Source organism: Thermobia domestica, chromosome 6, assembly GCF_964235325.1.
Source record: "Thermobia domestica chromosome 6, izTheDome1.hap1.1, whole genome shotgun sequence".
Lineage (NCBI taxonomy): Eukaryota > Metazoa > Arthropoda > Insecta > Zygentoma > Lepismatidae > Thermobia > Thermobia domestica.
The window spans coordinates 52,073,254-52,087,759 of record NC_137459.1 but is presented as its reverse complement, the minus strand read 5'-3'; the positions used below and the strand labels follow the sequence as shown (position 1 = coordinate 52,087,759).

The following is a 14,506-nucleotide window of genomic DNA, read 5'->3' as shown; positions in this document are numbered from 1 at the left end:
TTCCATCATCATTTACTTACCTTAATCATCGCTTCCCTTAGCGTAAAGGGCATAAGCGTGGGACGTTGAACTGAAAGATTTCATTTCATTTTTTATGTCTGTTGAAACCGGAAGTGATGAAAATCTACTATTTTTTCGGCTACAACACTGATTACATAATGGATGAAACGGAAATAAATAGTGATAATCAGGTTTTTAATATGGACTCAGTACCGCAAGAATATGTTTCAGATTTGGTTTTATTCCTTTGTTGCAGTAGGAATTGAAATACATCAATTAGCACTTTCAGTTTCAATGCTGAACTCCCTAGAGCAAAGTCAGTAATAGGTAGTGGCTAGTTCTGACATGGATTCAGCGTTCAAGGAACACGTTATCTTTGATCTTTTTAACCTATAGCAACCACTAGTTATAGATGTACAATGTAAAGTTTGAGTATTGAATTCCAATAGCATGGAAGTCTATCATAGTTTCACACTGTAAAATGAAACTCGCTGATGATGATGATGATGATGATGATTATTATTATTATTATTATTATTATTATTATTATTATTATTATTATTATTATTATTATTATTATTATTATTATTATTATTATTATTATTATTATTATTATTATTATTATTATTATTATTATTATTATTATTATTATTGGACATAGTTCTGAGTTTTTAAATTTTAAGAGTATCTTTTGAGTTGCTATTTTTTCACCCTAAACTTAGTTCTCTAAATATTTGATTTTCATTTTTCTAGAAGCAGAGTTGTATCTCCTAACGCGTCTTTGGACGGAAGTTTGACTTTGGGCAGTGGAGAATCGCTTGCAGATGCCTTTTCGACAGAAATGCTTGCTTGGTATCAGGATCAGAACGTTCCCCGTTCAGCAACCCTTGTTTAAAGTCAGTCTTCAGGGAAAAGTGAAGTATTTGTGCCTTGAAGTAATTACACAGAAAGTGTTCGCATACGTTACACATTGAGTGTAAGTTTAAATAAGTAACTAAGGACTTAAGGTTGCTCATTTTGTAATTTTGTATATTGTTTCTTTTTTTATACGTCATGAACAGTTGTTTGATAAGCTTTCGTTGAAAGTTACAAACTGCTAAGCCTATATTATCTGTTACAGACTGAAATGTGGGCCAAACGTAAACGTGGTGTATCTTCGCGTTTTAAATATTACAAAGCAAGAACAATCATTCCAACTTCCAAAGATTCTTTTATTTAAGTGTACCTTATGCGTTTTTATTTAAATTGTAAAGTTCGAGGATTTATTATTATTATTACGCTGTAACTGTCTATGTGGGCCATTAAACCAGTGATCATTATTTCTAGAATGCTGATACACACAGTCATATTATCAAACCATTGTACTAATGCTTAAGTGATCTGTTATTAATATTGTTCTGGTTACTACTTCTGATTGCTTCTTAAGTTCCTATACTCAAAACTTTGATTTATAGTTTCTCGAGCAATAATACAAGGTAAGCGATTTCAACATTTTCTATATTAATGGGAGACACTGAGCTTGAAGAAAGAGAGAAAAAGTTTGAAGCCAATATAATTTAATGCCTCCTTTAGCATCACAATTTCAACACTTAAAATAATGTAAAGTATTAGCGTACTTTAAGGTTTATTTATTATGTTAACACACTTTCGCTTCCCGTTTGAAAGGATGATCAAGTAAATATTCTTCCCCTGTGTTTTAGCCAGAGGTCAGTTTGCCGGTGAGTACCTTATACATTTTGACCGCACCGTCACTCATTGGTTACCGCCATTTATTGTCCACATTGAATTTCTTCACACTAAAATCTTAGCACCGGACAGTGATGTGGTTGATCAAGATACGACTAATTCGTAGGGGGACCGTAAAGCCTCCCTATGAGTGTATCACTGGTGGGACCTACCCGCAGTTAGCCCTCTACCAAGGCATGGAGATCTCGGGTGGTATCTTAACCCGTGCGGCGGATGATGGGGTGAGAATCCAGTCATACTGTCACGGGTACGACTACCGGAGGAACAAATACATGTATGTATATTTGAATTGTTAGTTCCGGTGTTAAGAAGTTGGAAGTCAAAAGTGGGTACAAGATTAACAATTACAGATCCCAACAGATCAAATATACGTGTTCGAACAAACAAAAAGAAGCAACTACGGATGTCTTTCAGTGCAGGGTGTGCGGCGTGTAATAGCGACATGTCTTCTTTAGCTCGTAGAGGCGAAAGGCTCTAAAGGTGTCGGTAGTATGAAAATGGTACAGCTAAAGCGTCCACGAGACGTAAGTCCAATGACTAACGTGACGTTTTTTTCTTTCTTTCTTTTCTTTGTTGGCTTGTCTAGTCTGTTTTAAAACTGCTAGTTTGAGAACAGCACGGCAGAGGCGTTTACCTGAAAAAAGTTTCCCACAAAGTAGTTCACTAGAGCGCTTCGCTCTTGTTGAGGTGTTTGTGGGATTAGCATTAAAAATAGATTTCTGGGCTTTCGGCATCTATGACTATGTTAGCCCGTCACGTATGAGAGTTGATGTCCCTCGGTGATCACATTACCCAATTGAGGAGGCATAAAGAAATGGAAAAGCGGTCTGGAACCAATATCTTAGGTACCATCTCGGCATTTGGCTGGTGTGATCTTTTGAATGATTAAAACTTACTGAGGAACCCAGGAAAACCTCCCTGCCGAGAGCGTTAACGAGTACGCTGCGCTAGGCCACGGGTCGTTTGTTTCAAGACAAAATATCGATGAAGATAATCAAGACTTTAAAAGTAAGATATACTAAAATTGAAAGAAATAATTTCAATTGGATTAAGGCTTCGGATTGTAGCTTTAGAAAGAAAAAGTTTGGAACTCCAAAGATCACGAAACGAACAAAGAAAACAGATTGAATGGAGTCAATTTTGTGATTGTGAGGAAAAAGTTGCCGACCAAATTGTAAAATCAATGTCTCCCGAGGTAGAATCACATATAAGATAAAATGGAGATTCTTTGCTTGAATACCGTTGAATGGAGGACTACCGCAAATGTAGAAATGGGGTAAAGAATTGGCGAATCAGTTGGTAAAATAAGGATGAATTATCTCTTGAGTTAACAAGACAGTCTGAAGTCGGAGATGCGCTAAACTCTTAAAACAGCTGCGTTGAATATATATGAAGGAAATTAAGTGTGTGGGCGCTTGTTATTCTTCACTTGAAACGGCATTTAAGGAAATAATATCCATTTTATGTTGTGTGTTTTTGTTTCATGAGAGACTGATTTTGCTGTTAGCTCCTCAATTACTATCTCACGATCACAAAGTTAACTCCAGTAATTTTTATTCATTTCTTGTTCCAATTTTTCTCTTTCTCTCTCTCCAAAGTTTCAGTTGGAGAGTATCAAAACCGAAAGGCGGACCCCAGATTGGAAAAGGCTGCTTTAATCTATTTAAAATTCATCCAGTTTTAATATCTCACTTTTTAAGTATTTTATCTTTCTCAGTATCTTGTAATTTTCCATGAAGTCCCAGCCTGGGCCCCTCTGTGCAAGGATAATTTTTGCAAGCGTTACCGTTCTCAGACTTGCAGCAGGTTCAGAGCTTCAGCTTCCAGTAGCTGAAGAAGACATTGCGTGGCTACTACTGGCCGTACATTGCACTGTAAAGTGTGCGTGGCTGTCGGTGTAACTTTCCTTTGCACGGGTATTTTTGATCTGTTAGTATCTGGGCTTGGTCCTTTTGTACCCAGTTTTGACGCCCAACTTCTTAATATTGGATCTATCAATATAAATATGTTTAGGCACATATGTTCCTCTAGAGCTGTGTCAGTAATGGAGTTACCGGCTTTGACACTATTACCACCGCACGAGTTAAGCCACCACCTAGGGGGAAGTTCTGCTACTAAGCCTTGGTAGTGGGTTCACTGCAGGTCGATCCTACCAGTGACAAACTGTTAGGGGATTTTAGAATCCCCCGTGAATGAAACATATCCAGAACAACCACCCCACTACCCGATGTGTGGATTTCCCTGGGAAAAAAGTCAGAGTGCACTGGAAACGGCGATGACGCCATGGTAACCAATGGTGGTGGTGAAGTCATAACTGGCGTGATCTAATAGTTGTTCTAATCTTTCGAGGTGTCAAGAATAATTTATTTGAATCGTAAGACAGAATTAGTAATTGACGTCAATGAAAGCACTGTTGACTATATATAGTGAAACCTGTCTATGTTGGCCACCATCGGTTCCATTGTAAGGTGGCCAACTTACAGAAAATAAGTGTGATTGGTGTATTTTTAGAATAGGATTTCTAGTGCAATATTATTATGTAGTAGTCATTAGAATATATTGTGTAATGACTTTTGTATCTTTAAACGTTGATAAATATTGTTCATTGTGTTTCGTTATATCACTTTATTAATTTATAGTTTTTATACTATGAATCGTGTAACACTAAATACTGTTTGATATCTAAGACTTGGGTGAACTAGTGTTTCTCAGGAAACTCGAAAAAAAATCTAATCCTATCTCGAATTCTGAAAATTGACTCTTCGAAACCGATACGACACAAGGAATATCACCTCTTTCGTGACAACTTTACTACCTAATAATATTGATCCTCTTGTTAATGAGCTACAAGTGTTTCTCTCGGAACAAAAGATGTTTTGAGAAAGTCTTAAGAGAATTCATATCTCAAAACCTCAGCTACCTTTCGACAAGCCATCACGTGCCAATAGTTGACAATTGAGATGGTTAGCTTTATGGTTGAGAATTTTCTGAAATTACTAAAAGGAGCCAATATAGCTAATAGTTTTACCAAAACAGACAGGGTAAACAAATACGTACAACGATTTCCTGAATTCATGTACGTGCTTTTTCTATTCACACCTTCCTTTACCACCCTTTTATCAGGGTAGTGTTCTGGCTATTAACTTCCAAGAACAAATCATTGGAATCTATGCTTCTTTGTCTCCAGTCACAAATACAGAATATCTGCCTGTTTGCGTGGCCAAGATACGCAGGTAAATTTATCATTATCATCATAGGGTAAACATTGTTTCAATGCGGCCAACTTCCAATATAGACAGGTGGCCAACTTACAGAGTAATAAGTAACGACTGTCTTATAGAAAATTCAGGTTCAAGATGAGCAATTAGCCAACTCTAGAACTGGCCAAGTTGACAGGTTTTACTGTATACGGTTAAGCTGTATTATAAAATATTGTAAATACGGTTAAGAGTAAAAATCATATAAGAAGAAGAAGAGTTGAGTTGAGTTGATTTTGAGTTTAACGTCCCGTTCAGCAGCGAGGCTATATGAGACGTGGACCTACTGATTAACGTGGAATCCGAACCACATGAGCTCCCGCCGGGAATTGAACCCGGGTCTCCCACGCCAAAGGCGCGTACGCTAACCGCTTAGCCACGGAGGAGCTCCTAAGAAGAAGAAGAAAAAATACCAAGCAAGAATTTAGGCAAACAGAAGTTTGGTATGCTTAGAAACTAAGTTGATCTTGAATGTTTAAGCGTTATGCGTGGTTTGGTTTATAAGCAATATTAGGAAATAATTATAAACTCTACAATTTTGAAATAGCATGTTCCGGCTATTTACTTTACTGTTCCGATATGTAAACTTGTGACATTGCATCAATATCCATTCAGTTGGGAGATACCACTTATTATGCTCTTGAATGTCATTTGAAATTAACACAGTCTCAGTGTATTAATTTTTGTTTATTCACTAGGTAGTGATGACGTGACGTGGTATATTTGCCCTTTCTTGTAATACCTTTATTAATTCTCTGCTGCATTTGATTGCTGTGATTAGTTTCTGGTGCTTACAACATTTTCTCCTCTAAAATCCGAAACGTGATTGTCATTTAAGCAGAACACAGTACGAACATATAAATATTTCATTTTGAGTAATACATTTAAAGGCTGTACATACAATATTGCACTCGTAAAACGTACAGTCAAGAAGTTTACTTTTCAGGTCTATTAATTACCATATTTACGCGAATCTAAGACACCCTCAAACGTAAAACGTATTCCCAGTTTTTGAAGGAACAATTGAAAAAGAAATCCTCGAATGTAAGACGCATTCTAGGCGAAAATGGAAAAAAAAAAAAAAAAAAAAAAAAAAAAAAAAAATTGGAAATCAAATAATGTTATGGGAAAATAAAGAAACATTGAACTTACTGCTGGAATTTCCGGTATATTCATGTGCATCTGCTGGTACTTTTATTTTCCTAATGTAATTACGGTACAGCGGTGGACACTTCTAAATGGTACAGCCATATGGAAATTTACGGCTAAGGTGTACCATTTAGAAGTGTCCACCGCTGTACAACACTTGCTTGCATCAGTTGTATAGCAATCCATTATCGGTATCATATTATACCAGTATGTATATTATACTGGTATATTATACCAATATGTACACACACACACACACAAACAAATAAATAATTATCAGCAATTATTTAAACTTGTTTGTTTTCTTCTGTTTCGCACTCATATTCGCAAAAACAACACTGAGACATTGCTGCTCATCAACTGTTTCCTCATCGGCATTACTATCTTTTCCAATTTTTCCACTGCTGATGGCCAAATACACACAAAGTACACATTCTTTACACAATCGAGACCAACGGGATTAGCTTTTTTTTTTTTTTTTCAAAACTCCATCTAATCTAGCCTCCGTTTGCATAACTCAAATCTGAGATGCACCTTGATTTTGGAGGCAAAAAAATCGACCAAAAAATTCTTCTTAGAATCGCGTAAATACGGTAATTATCAGAATATTTTACGGATATGTGATTCTTTTCAATTTGTTTATAGGATACTTAAAAAGCTAGGTGAGATTAAAAAAAAATCAAAATAGACTGTCCGGGAAATGTTTCAAACCTGTAATGCTTACTGACTTCATTGCTCTAGGAAATAACTAAATTAGTTAGTTAAAAAAAAAAAGTTTTTTGTCTCTAGCTTAAGTGACGCTGCGTTCTGTAGTGCATTTTGCATTTAATTTGGTATCTGATTTGATTTTAAGTGTAAGAAAAATTATGGACTCAAATAATATATCGTCTAACTTAAGTATAAGTAATACAAACTAACACTTGAAGTAAGTCAAGTTTTCTTGAGTGTTTTTGTCGATTTATTATATTTCTATTGTAAGTCATCATTCTTGTGTAAAGTTTTATACATATATAAATGATTATTAAACCAAAGATTGTATACGTGCTTTTATTCCGAGCATATTTTCTATAATTTGCATTTATGAGCTTCAAGTGTGTACTGTGTATATCAGCATTATGTTTTGTATTGTATTTTTTTTAAATATTTAACTAAAGATATAATTTTAAGAAAAAATATTATCTAATGTGTGAATATCTATAAAAATTATGATTAAAGAAATGTCAGTTTTATAGACAATAGTGTGTAATATATGTGTGATTGTTATAGTGGGTCAGATTTGTGATAAATTTATTGAAATCTAATTTCAGGGAAATTTATAATTATAGAATATATACATGTGTGTGTGCGTGTATGTGTTTGCATGTGAAACATTTCCAGATGTATAATATGAAGATATGCTTTTGTATATTAATTTTTTATATATACTTCAACTATTAAAATACATTTTTCGGATGGGTATTCCGTTAGTGAAATACCGTGTTCATATTGTGACTTGTTGGTTGTTTAGAATTTGAGAAATCCCGGTTGACAACACCAAAACAAATGTTAAATATTTTGAAGAAAATGTTATCGCTCACTAATATATATATCTATATTCGTAACTACAAATGTGAGAGAAAATTTTTATCCGTCATTGTTGAACACGAAATTTGTTAGGGTTAATTCATTTTGCAAAACAAGTTGAGGTACAAGTAACACTTTTTCTGAAACATTTCAGGAAAAATTTCACACTTTTTTTTAGTAGTAATTCATTGATCTAAGTGTTAGTATTTTTTTCTATAAAACAATAAATAATAGTTTCACTTTGATCAGGGCGAGCATTTAAGATTGACCAAAATTACATCAGTTAAGAACTAATAATCTACCAAGGTTATTCTTTAAAAAATTCAGATGTATTACGCACTAATAATTCTTAAAAGAAACAAACTACTTAAGTTCTGTAAAAGAACAGCCTGCTCGTACTTGCAGCCGTTACCGCTAGGAGGCAATCATTATTAAGATGGTGCTGAGCCAGCGATAACTAAGGATTTAATACAGTAACCATACCGTAGGATAGTAAACTTTTCCGTAAAATACGATACTTTCCATGTTCTGCTGAGTTTGAAAACTAAGTGTGATTTTTCCATTTAAAATTACTGGGAGTGCGTACCACGTATTTCACAAAGATGTCAGAGAGGAGAAAATGCCAAATTGCTATTTAAATCTGCCACGAGCTCTTTCGCGGGTAATGGTTAGTGTTATCGCCTTCGGCCCAGGAGACTCTTGGCTCAAATTCTGATGGGAAATTATGTGGTTCGGATTCCACGTTAAACCATAACTCCGCGACTCATAATAGCCTTGATGCTAAAAGGGGTTTTAAAACCAAAACCAATCTCAATCTTCCACTTATTTCGGAAAACAATATTCCGTGTACTTCGTTATTCTTTTACTGTCAATTTGCAATTTAGTATGTATAGCACAGTTTCATCGGTAGCAGATATTCTAAGTCGATTGTTTCTAGTTTCCATTTCTTGCGACATAAAATTTCTGTGTGGTTTGTGCATGGAATCCGTTCCTGCTGGTTTGTTTGTTTTATAATCATATTCATGATGTTCAGAAATTACTATTCAGGTGGTGAAGACAATTATTAGTTTTGTTGTGTGAATCGTCCACACTAAACAGTTTTTTGTTAGAGTATTTTTCAAACTTCTCTACTCTTGTTCCGTCATTGTACATTTCGTAGCTGTTCTGTTTTCTTCATAGTGCTTTTGAGGTGTTCATCAGATATATATACAGGGTGTAACAAAAAGATACGGCAAAATTTCAGGGGTGGATTCCTTATGGGTAGCTAGACAAGCAAATAAGTTTATATGACCATACGTCAGGAAATGTATCTTTACATAGGTACAGCTATTGAACCGCGTGGCGGTGTGAAATAGTCACATTCTAGACTTCCCTCAATGTGACTCGATTTAAACCTCAATAGCTCAGCTCCTATTTAATTTAGGAAGATAATTTGGTATCATTATTTTCCTGAAGGATGAAGCTATCCACTGATAATGCATTTTCATGGGTGGACGCAGAGCCAAGGGAAAATTATCCGATGCATCCGGAATATGGGTTCCAAAAAAGTCTCAATGTCCATAACTCTGTAACGACGCATTCCCCGACATATGGTCATATAAACTTTTTTACTTGGCTACTCATAAGGAATACACCCGTGAAATTTTGCCGTACCTTTTTGTTACACCCTGTCTATATCAGGTCCAACAAATATATCTTACTTTAACTTTGCTGCTAAAATACTTGGGAATTGGCTGTACAGATAGTGGAAACAGTTTCCTTGTCCAATGCTTTCCCATATAGCTTCACAAGTCCTAATTTTATATGCAGTGGAGGCAATAAAATATGATTTGTATAAGCCAAATGGTAATTTACGATGTTGTTCGATCCCATTAGCAGGTTTTCCATCTTAGACAACGATGCGTTTGCAAAACATCATCAAATTGTCATCAAAAAGTTTTCTTGAGGCCTATTACGAATTCTGTACACTCAATACAATGTACCGGATACAGGTAAATTATTTTCACTGAGACGTGATCTCAGAAGTTGTACCGTGTCTTTCAGCCCCAAGTCTTTCAACAAATTATTAAGTTCTGTTTGAGTAAGAAGTTTTGGGTTACTATCACTTCCGTCCACGGAATACTCATAATCACTACTTCCCTCTGATTCAGACACTTCAAAAATATTCACTGATGTTAATGGAGAGAGAATTGGGAGCCGTGGACTATGAGACAAATCTAATCTCTGATTCTAAGTTTGAGTACATGATTTTGTTCTTGTTTTGTTGATTTCTGAGATGATAACGAAAGAATGTCAATGTTCAGGAGCATTTTCTCTGTTTTCTTTCCCACCCAACACATAGAGATATTGCCATATTTAGAAATGACACTCTGTAACGCAGATTTAGCAGCTAGTTGCTTGTACTAAATTGCCTGGAGTAGATTGGTAGGGGGTAGCTGTTCAGAGGGTGATAGGATAAAACTGGTATCATTTTCGTGTTCAGTGGTACCAAAATAGTCGGGAAGACTCTTTACTTTCCATACTCTAGGACCTATGTCGACCTGTGTAATGTGAATCTTTGAGGGCAACGTGCGAATACCCACCTGCATATCCTTTTTCAGACAACTAGTTTCTCTCTTTCTTTGATCTACAAAAATATGCTTGATGTACAAAAAAAAAAAAAAAAAAAAGTATGAATTTATGCACCAACCAGATTCCTTAAAAGAAAATCAAGTGACTAGTCTATTTTTCATTAATTTCATCCACTGATACGAGGATTTCGTAGCTGTTCAGTCATGAAGAAAGAACTTGGAACATATAGATACATTCTTTTTTCCGAAACTCTGCTCTCATATTTACTGTAAATCATGAAAGATGTATACGGATTCTTTTTCGTTGACATCAAACTTTCTCAAGTTTTTAATGGAGTACACTTTCCATTTAATATGGACATTTCCAATTGCTTCTTCATTCGAAAAATCGAATAAATTAATCATTTTCATATTACTAGTGACTTTTTTCTTTAGTTCATTCTGTTGCTTGTATTCACTCTTATAGACGAGATTGTAGCTAACTTGGGCAAATGTTCATCGAAGCCTATAGATCAAAATGTACCACGCACAGGAGCGCTTCGTAAAGGAAGATGAATATAGGGTATTCCAAATTTGTACTATTTCTTTTTAACACGGCTGTACATTAAAACATTGTACATAACAGACGTTCCTTTATTTCTGAGTCATTTATCTGACTTGATTATGAAATAATTTCCTCCATTAAGGCCAGTAGTTCTGCGGTTCTGTAATACAATAAATAAATAAAAAAAAAATTAGCCAGTTGCTATTAGAAGGATCTATGTTCACCTTTTCATGTGTCGACCTTTGAGCTGCATATTATTGGAATAATTTTCGGTTTAACATGGAAACAAAATCAGACAAGAAATTGCAATATATATATATATATATATATATATATATATATATATATATATATATATATTGTATTGGTATTAGCAATACTAAATATGTGATCGTCACATTCACGTTCGGAATAACATTTAGTTGGTTGTGATGTAGTTTTTGAAACCAATGTTAATTTTCTTACATCCTTTTTGATCACTGTGCTCAGTCCGTCAATATGATTGCCTGCGGTGGGTTAGCTCCACATTAAATCACGGATCTCGTCCCAAGGTCGTTTTGGGACATTAATACTCTTGAAAGATCTCTTACGGGTATGCTAATTTTCTTTTTCCCTCAGATTTGCTGATTTTTTTTCTACCAAAGTATTTTATGATTGAAGAAAGTGTATATCATGTATAAGTACTAATATAGCTATGATTACTAATTACATATAAAGATATCTGTCAGGTTTCTTTTTTGAAAAAATACCGTATAATAGAATTGCCAGGAAAGTCTGAAAGAAACGAAAATAGTATAAGGTGTGTTTCATAGAATTCCACTTACAGATGAGAGTGCACGGCTGTTCATAGAGAAATTAGGGAGGGGGTTAACACTGCTGTACATAGTATTCTCTGTGTTCATTTTGTTCCAATTTCGTTGAGTAAATAATGAAAATTTCTGCTGTCGTTCTATTATCTTAACGTGTGCTGGCTTTAATTAAACAAAATATGTCCGGATGATGTAATAATTTAAATGTGACTTAAGAAAATTTATTTGTAGATTTTCTCTTATTTTATTGTTTTGTGTATGATTTGTGTGATAAATGGATCATGCGATCGATATTCGAGAAAATTACAAGGTGGTTCGATTGTATATCTTGTACACGAATGTCTTCTTCTTTTATACGAATTAAAAAGTTACGAACTATGTCATTTTAAGAAGAAATATTAAATTATTCTATTGAAATACAATTCCAGATTTAATATATATTTTTTTCCCATGAAGCAGCCTTAATTTAGGTGCTATTTAATATACTGTCTCCTTCATTCAATTTTGAATGGTGCCAGAATCTTAATAATATTGCACTTATAATTGATGTCAAGCTTCATGAAAATAAAAGGAATCAAATATGCTGTTAATGTGTTTGTAAAAAAAAATATGTATATAGTTTTATAATTAAATTTTGTTAATTATGCTTTTGTATTTGAAGAACGTACTCAATATGGATTATTTTTGTCTAATTGAATATTTTAGCTATAATGGATATAAGAATGTTTATAATCTAAATAAATTAAATAAATAAAAATGAAAGCAAAGGTTGTGTACACCTGTATATTGTTAGACTTTACAGTTAGAGCATTTTGTCAGATAAACCATTTTGTCGTGCTGCCAGTTCATTAGCTTTCGTTGATTGATTTGAGGACTGTAGACTGTATCGTATGTTGTGAAGTAGTGGTTACATTTAAGCAGGATGCTGAATACATCAATGGAGGGGCTAGTAGTTGTGGAATATTTACTAATAATATTCCAATACAATTACTTTGTTACTTAAGAAGTTACTGTTAGGTTTGCAGTTGCAAGTAACTGAAGATATGAAGTTAACATTAGAAAGCAAAACTGGATATATATATATATTTATGAAAATGCTGTTTGTTTGTTTAAATAGTTTGTGTCTGCTACAAAGTAGTTTACAGTTTGTTTTTTTAGTGTGTGAAGAGCTAAAAGTGTATTCGAGTTAACAATTTCAGAATTCAGATTGTTTGTATAGAAATGATTGGAAGATATATAAATAAATTGCGAAAAAAAAGTATTGATATCCGCCCGTTCAGGCTGAGGTAATTAAGTACTGCCCAGACAGGAAAGCATATTCCTTTACCGGTACTAGGGACTGTTTAGCTTGCTTATTTCTGTGTGGGTTCCCTTCATGACCAAATGACAATGCATGTGATACCGGATCGCTTGTAAGTGAGGGCACTTGCGTCGGGTAGAATCTCACTTGAATCAATAAGTCCCCTCTCTTCTAGCCTTGGTGTCGATTAAACTCACCCCAGTCAATCACCTTCATAATAGTCTTAGGTTTTCTGTAGCGATAGTTCTGTTCATGACACTAGTGAAGTACAAAAACAGCCAAAGCATATCCAGTCGGCAAACTTTGATAGTAGTTTTGAAGACATGCTCACTACTCCACCTGTTACAAAAGCAAAAAGTATACGTTATCACAAAAATACACTTTCCAACATGTTTTAAATAGTAGAAGTGCTATATACGAAGCTGCTATTTCTCTTATTTTATTTATTGCTAGCTCAACTGTCCGTTCGTTGCACAGGGAGAGTAGATTTATATATATGACAAAAACCTGTAAGATACTTTATTTTTGGCATAAATTTTGAACCACTACTTCCCTTAGGATATGCCTCTTATAGTCAAAGTACATAATTAAAACTTAGCGTGGGTAGGTACTAAATATCGTCCAAAATTAACTTCAAACTGTTCAGACGTTTTTATGTGATGCAATCACATACAGGTAACATTGCTTTCAGTATGTCATATATATATAATGTTTACTTTAGAAACGGGATATTTTGAAATACTCTGGGACATGTCTCTGCCTGTTTTTAATGACGATCTTTTGTATCGAGTTTCATCTTTCTAACTTAACAGACTTGTGAGATACTCAATTTCCTATTTTGACTCCCCATACTGCTCTTAGGAAATCCAGTGTGAGGTAGGTAATATCTCGTCCGAAATTCATTTCAAACAATTCAGCAGTTTTCCGGTGATTCAATCCTACATTAGATCACTTGGACTTTTTATATATTAGATTTTTTGTTAGGGTCAGTCTTCATTACCTCAGGAATTAAAATTTTGCCGTATAAATTAAGTACATCAATATAAAGTTTAAATTTTAGACTTTTTTCTGTTTTCCGTTCCGTTCATAATATTTATTCGTGGGCTCATATAAAGTACTCTTACATTGTTAAAATTGAAAGAGCATGCTAGGTTTTGCATTATAACTACCGCTATTATTTTTGTACTTTATATTCTGCCTGCTCATGTGATATCTTCATTCATCGTATCTCAAAGTAAAATTGCCAGGTCTTAAAACTAGCATTCATGTTAGTATGGATTGATGTTGGTAGTGATCGGAATATTATTATTTTTAAATAAGTTTTGAATGATTGTTTCTCACAGAAAGTGTGCTAGGAAAATTCAGCGTGTCAAGTTATATTTGTTCAATACTGAATCCACAATATGTGTATATTTATTTCTTTCAATTCGTACATACATACAATGAAAATTGTATCAATGTCTTTCAGTATTGTGTGCCTTCAAATTTCATGAACATGTAGAGAACTATTTTCTGTATGAAAATTCAGATTGTAAATGCAAAGGCCAAAAGTTTTGTATAAGTAAACC

The 14,506-nt window shown here is 34.3% G+C and overlaps 1 protein-coding gene across 2 annotated transcripts in view; it reads left to right on the top strand.

Moving 5' to 3' along the window:
* The window catches only part of sstn (stepping stone), a 47,779-nt gene extending 40,774 nt beyond the window's left edge, over positions 1–7,005 (top strand). For both annotated transcript variants that reach the window (XM_081761633.1, XM_081761632.1), the window contains exon 9: positions 754–7,005. In XM_081761633.1, the coding sequence (XP_081617759.1) occupies positions 754–895 (142 nt within the window). In that variant the 3' untranslated portion in view covers positions 896–7,005. The remainder of the gene's footprint in view (positions 1–753) is intronic.
* Positions 7,006–14,506: the final 7,501 nt, after the last annotated feature.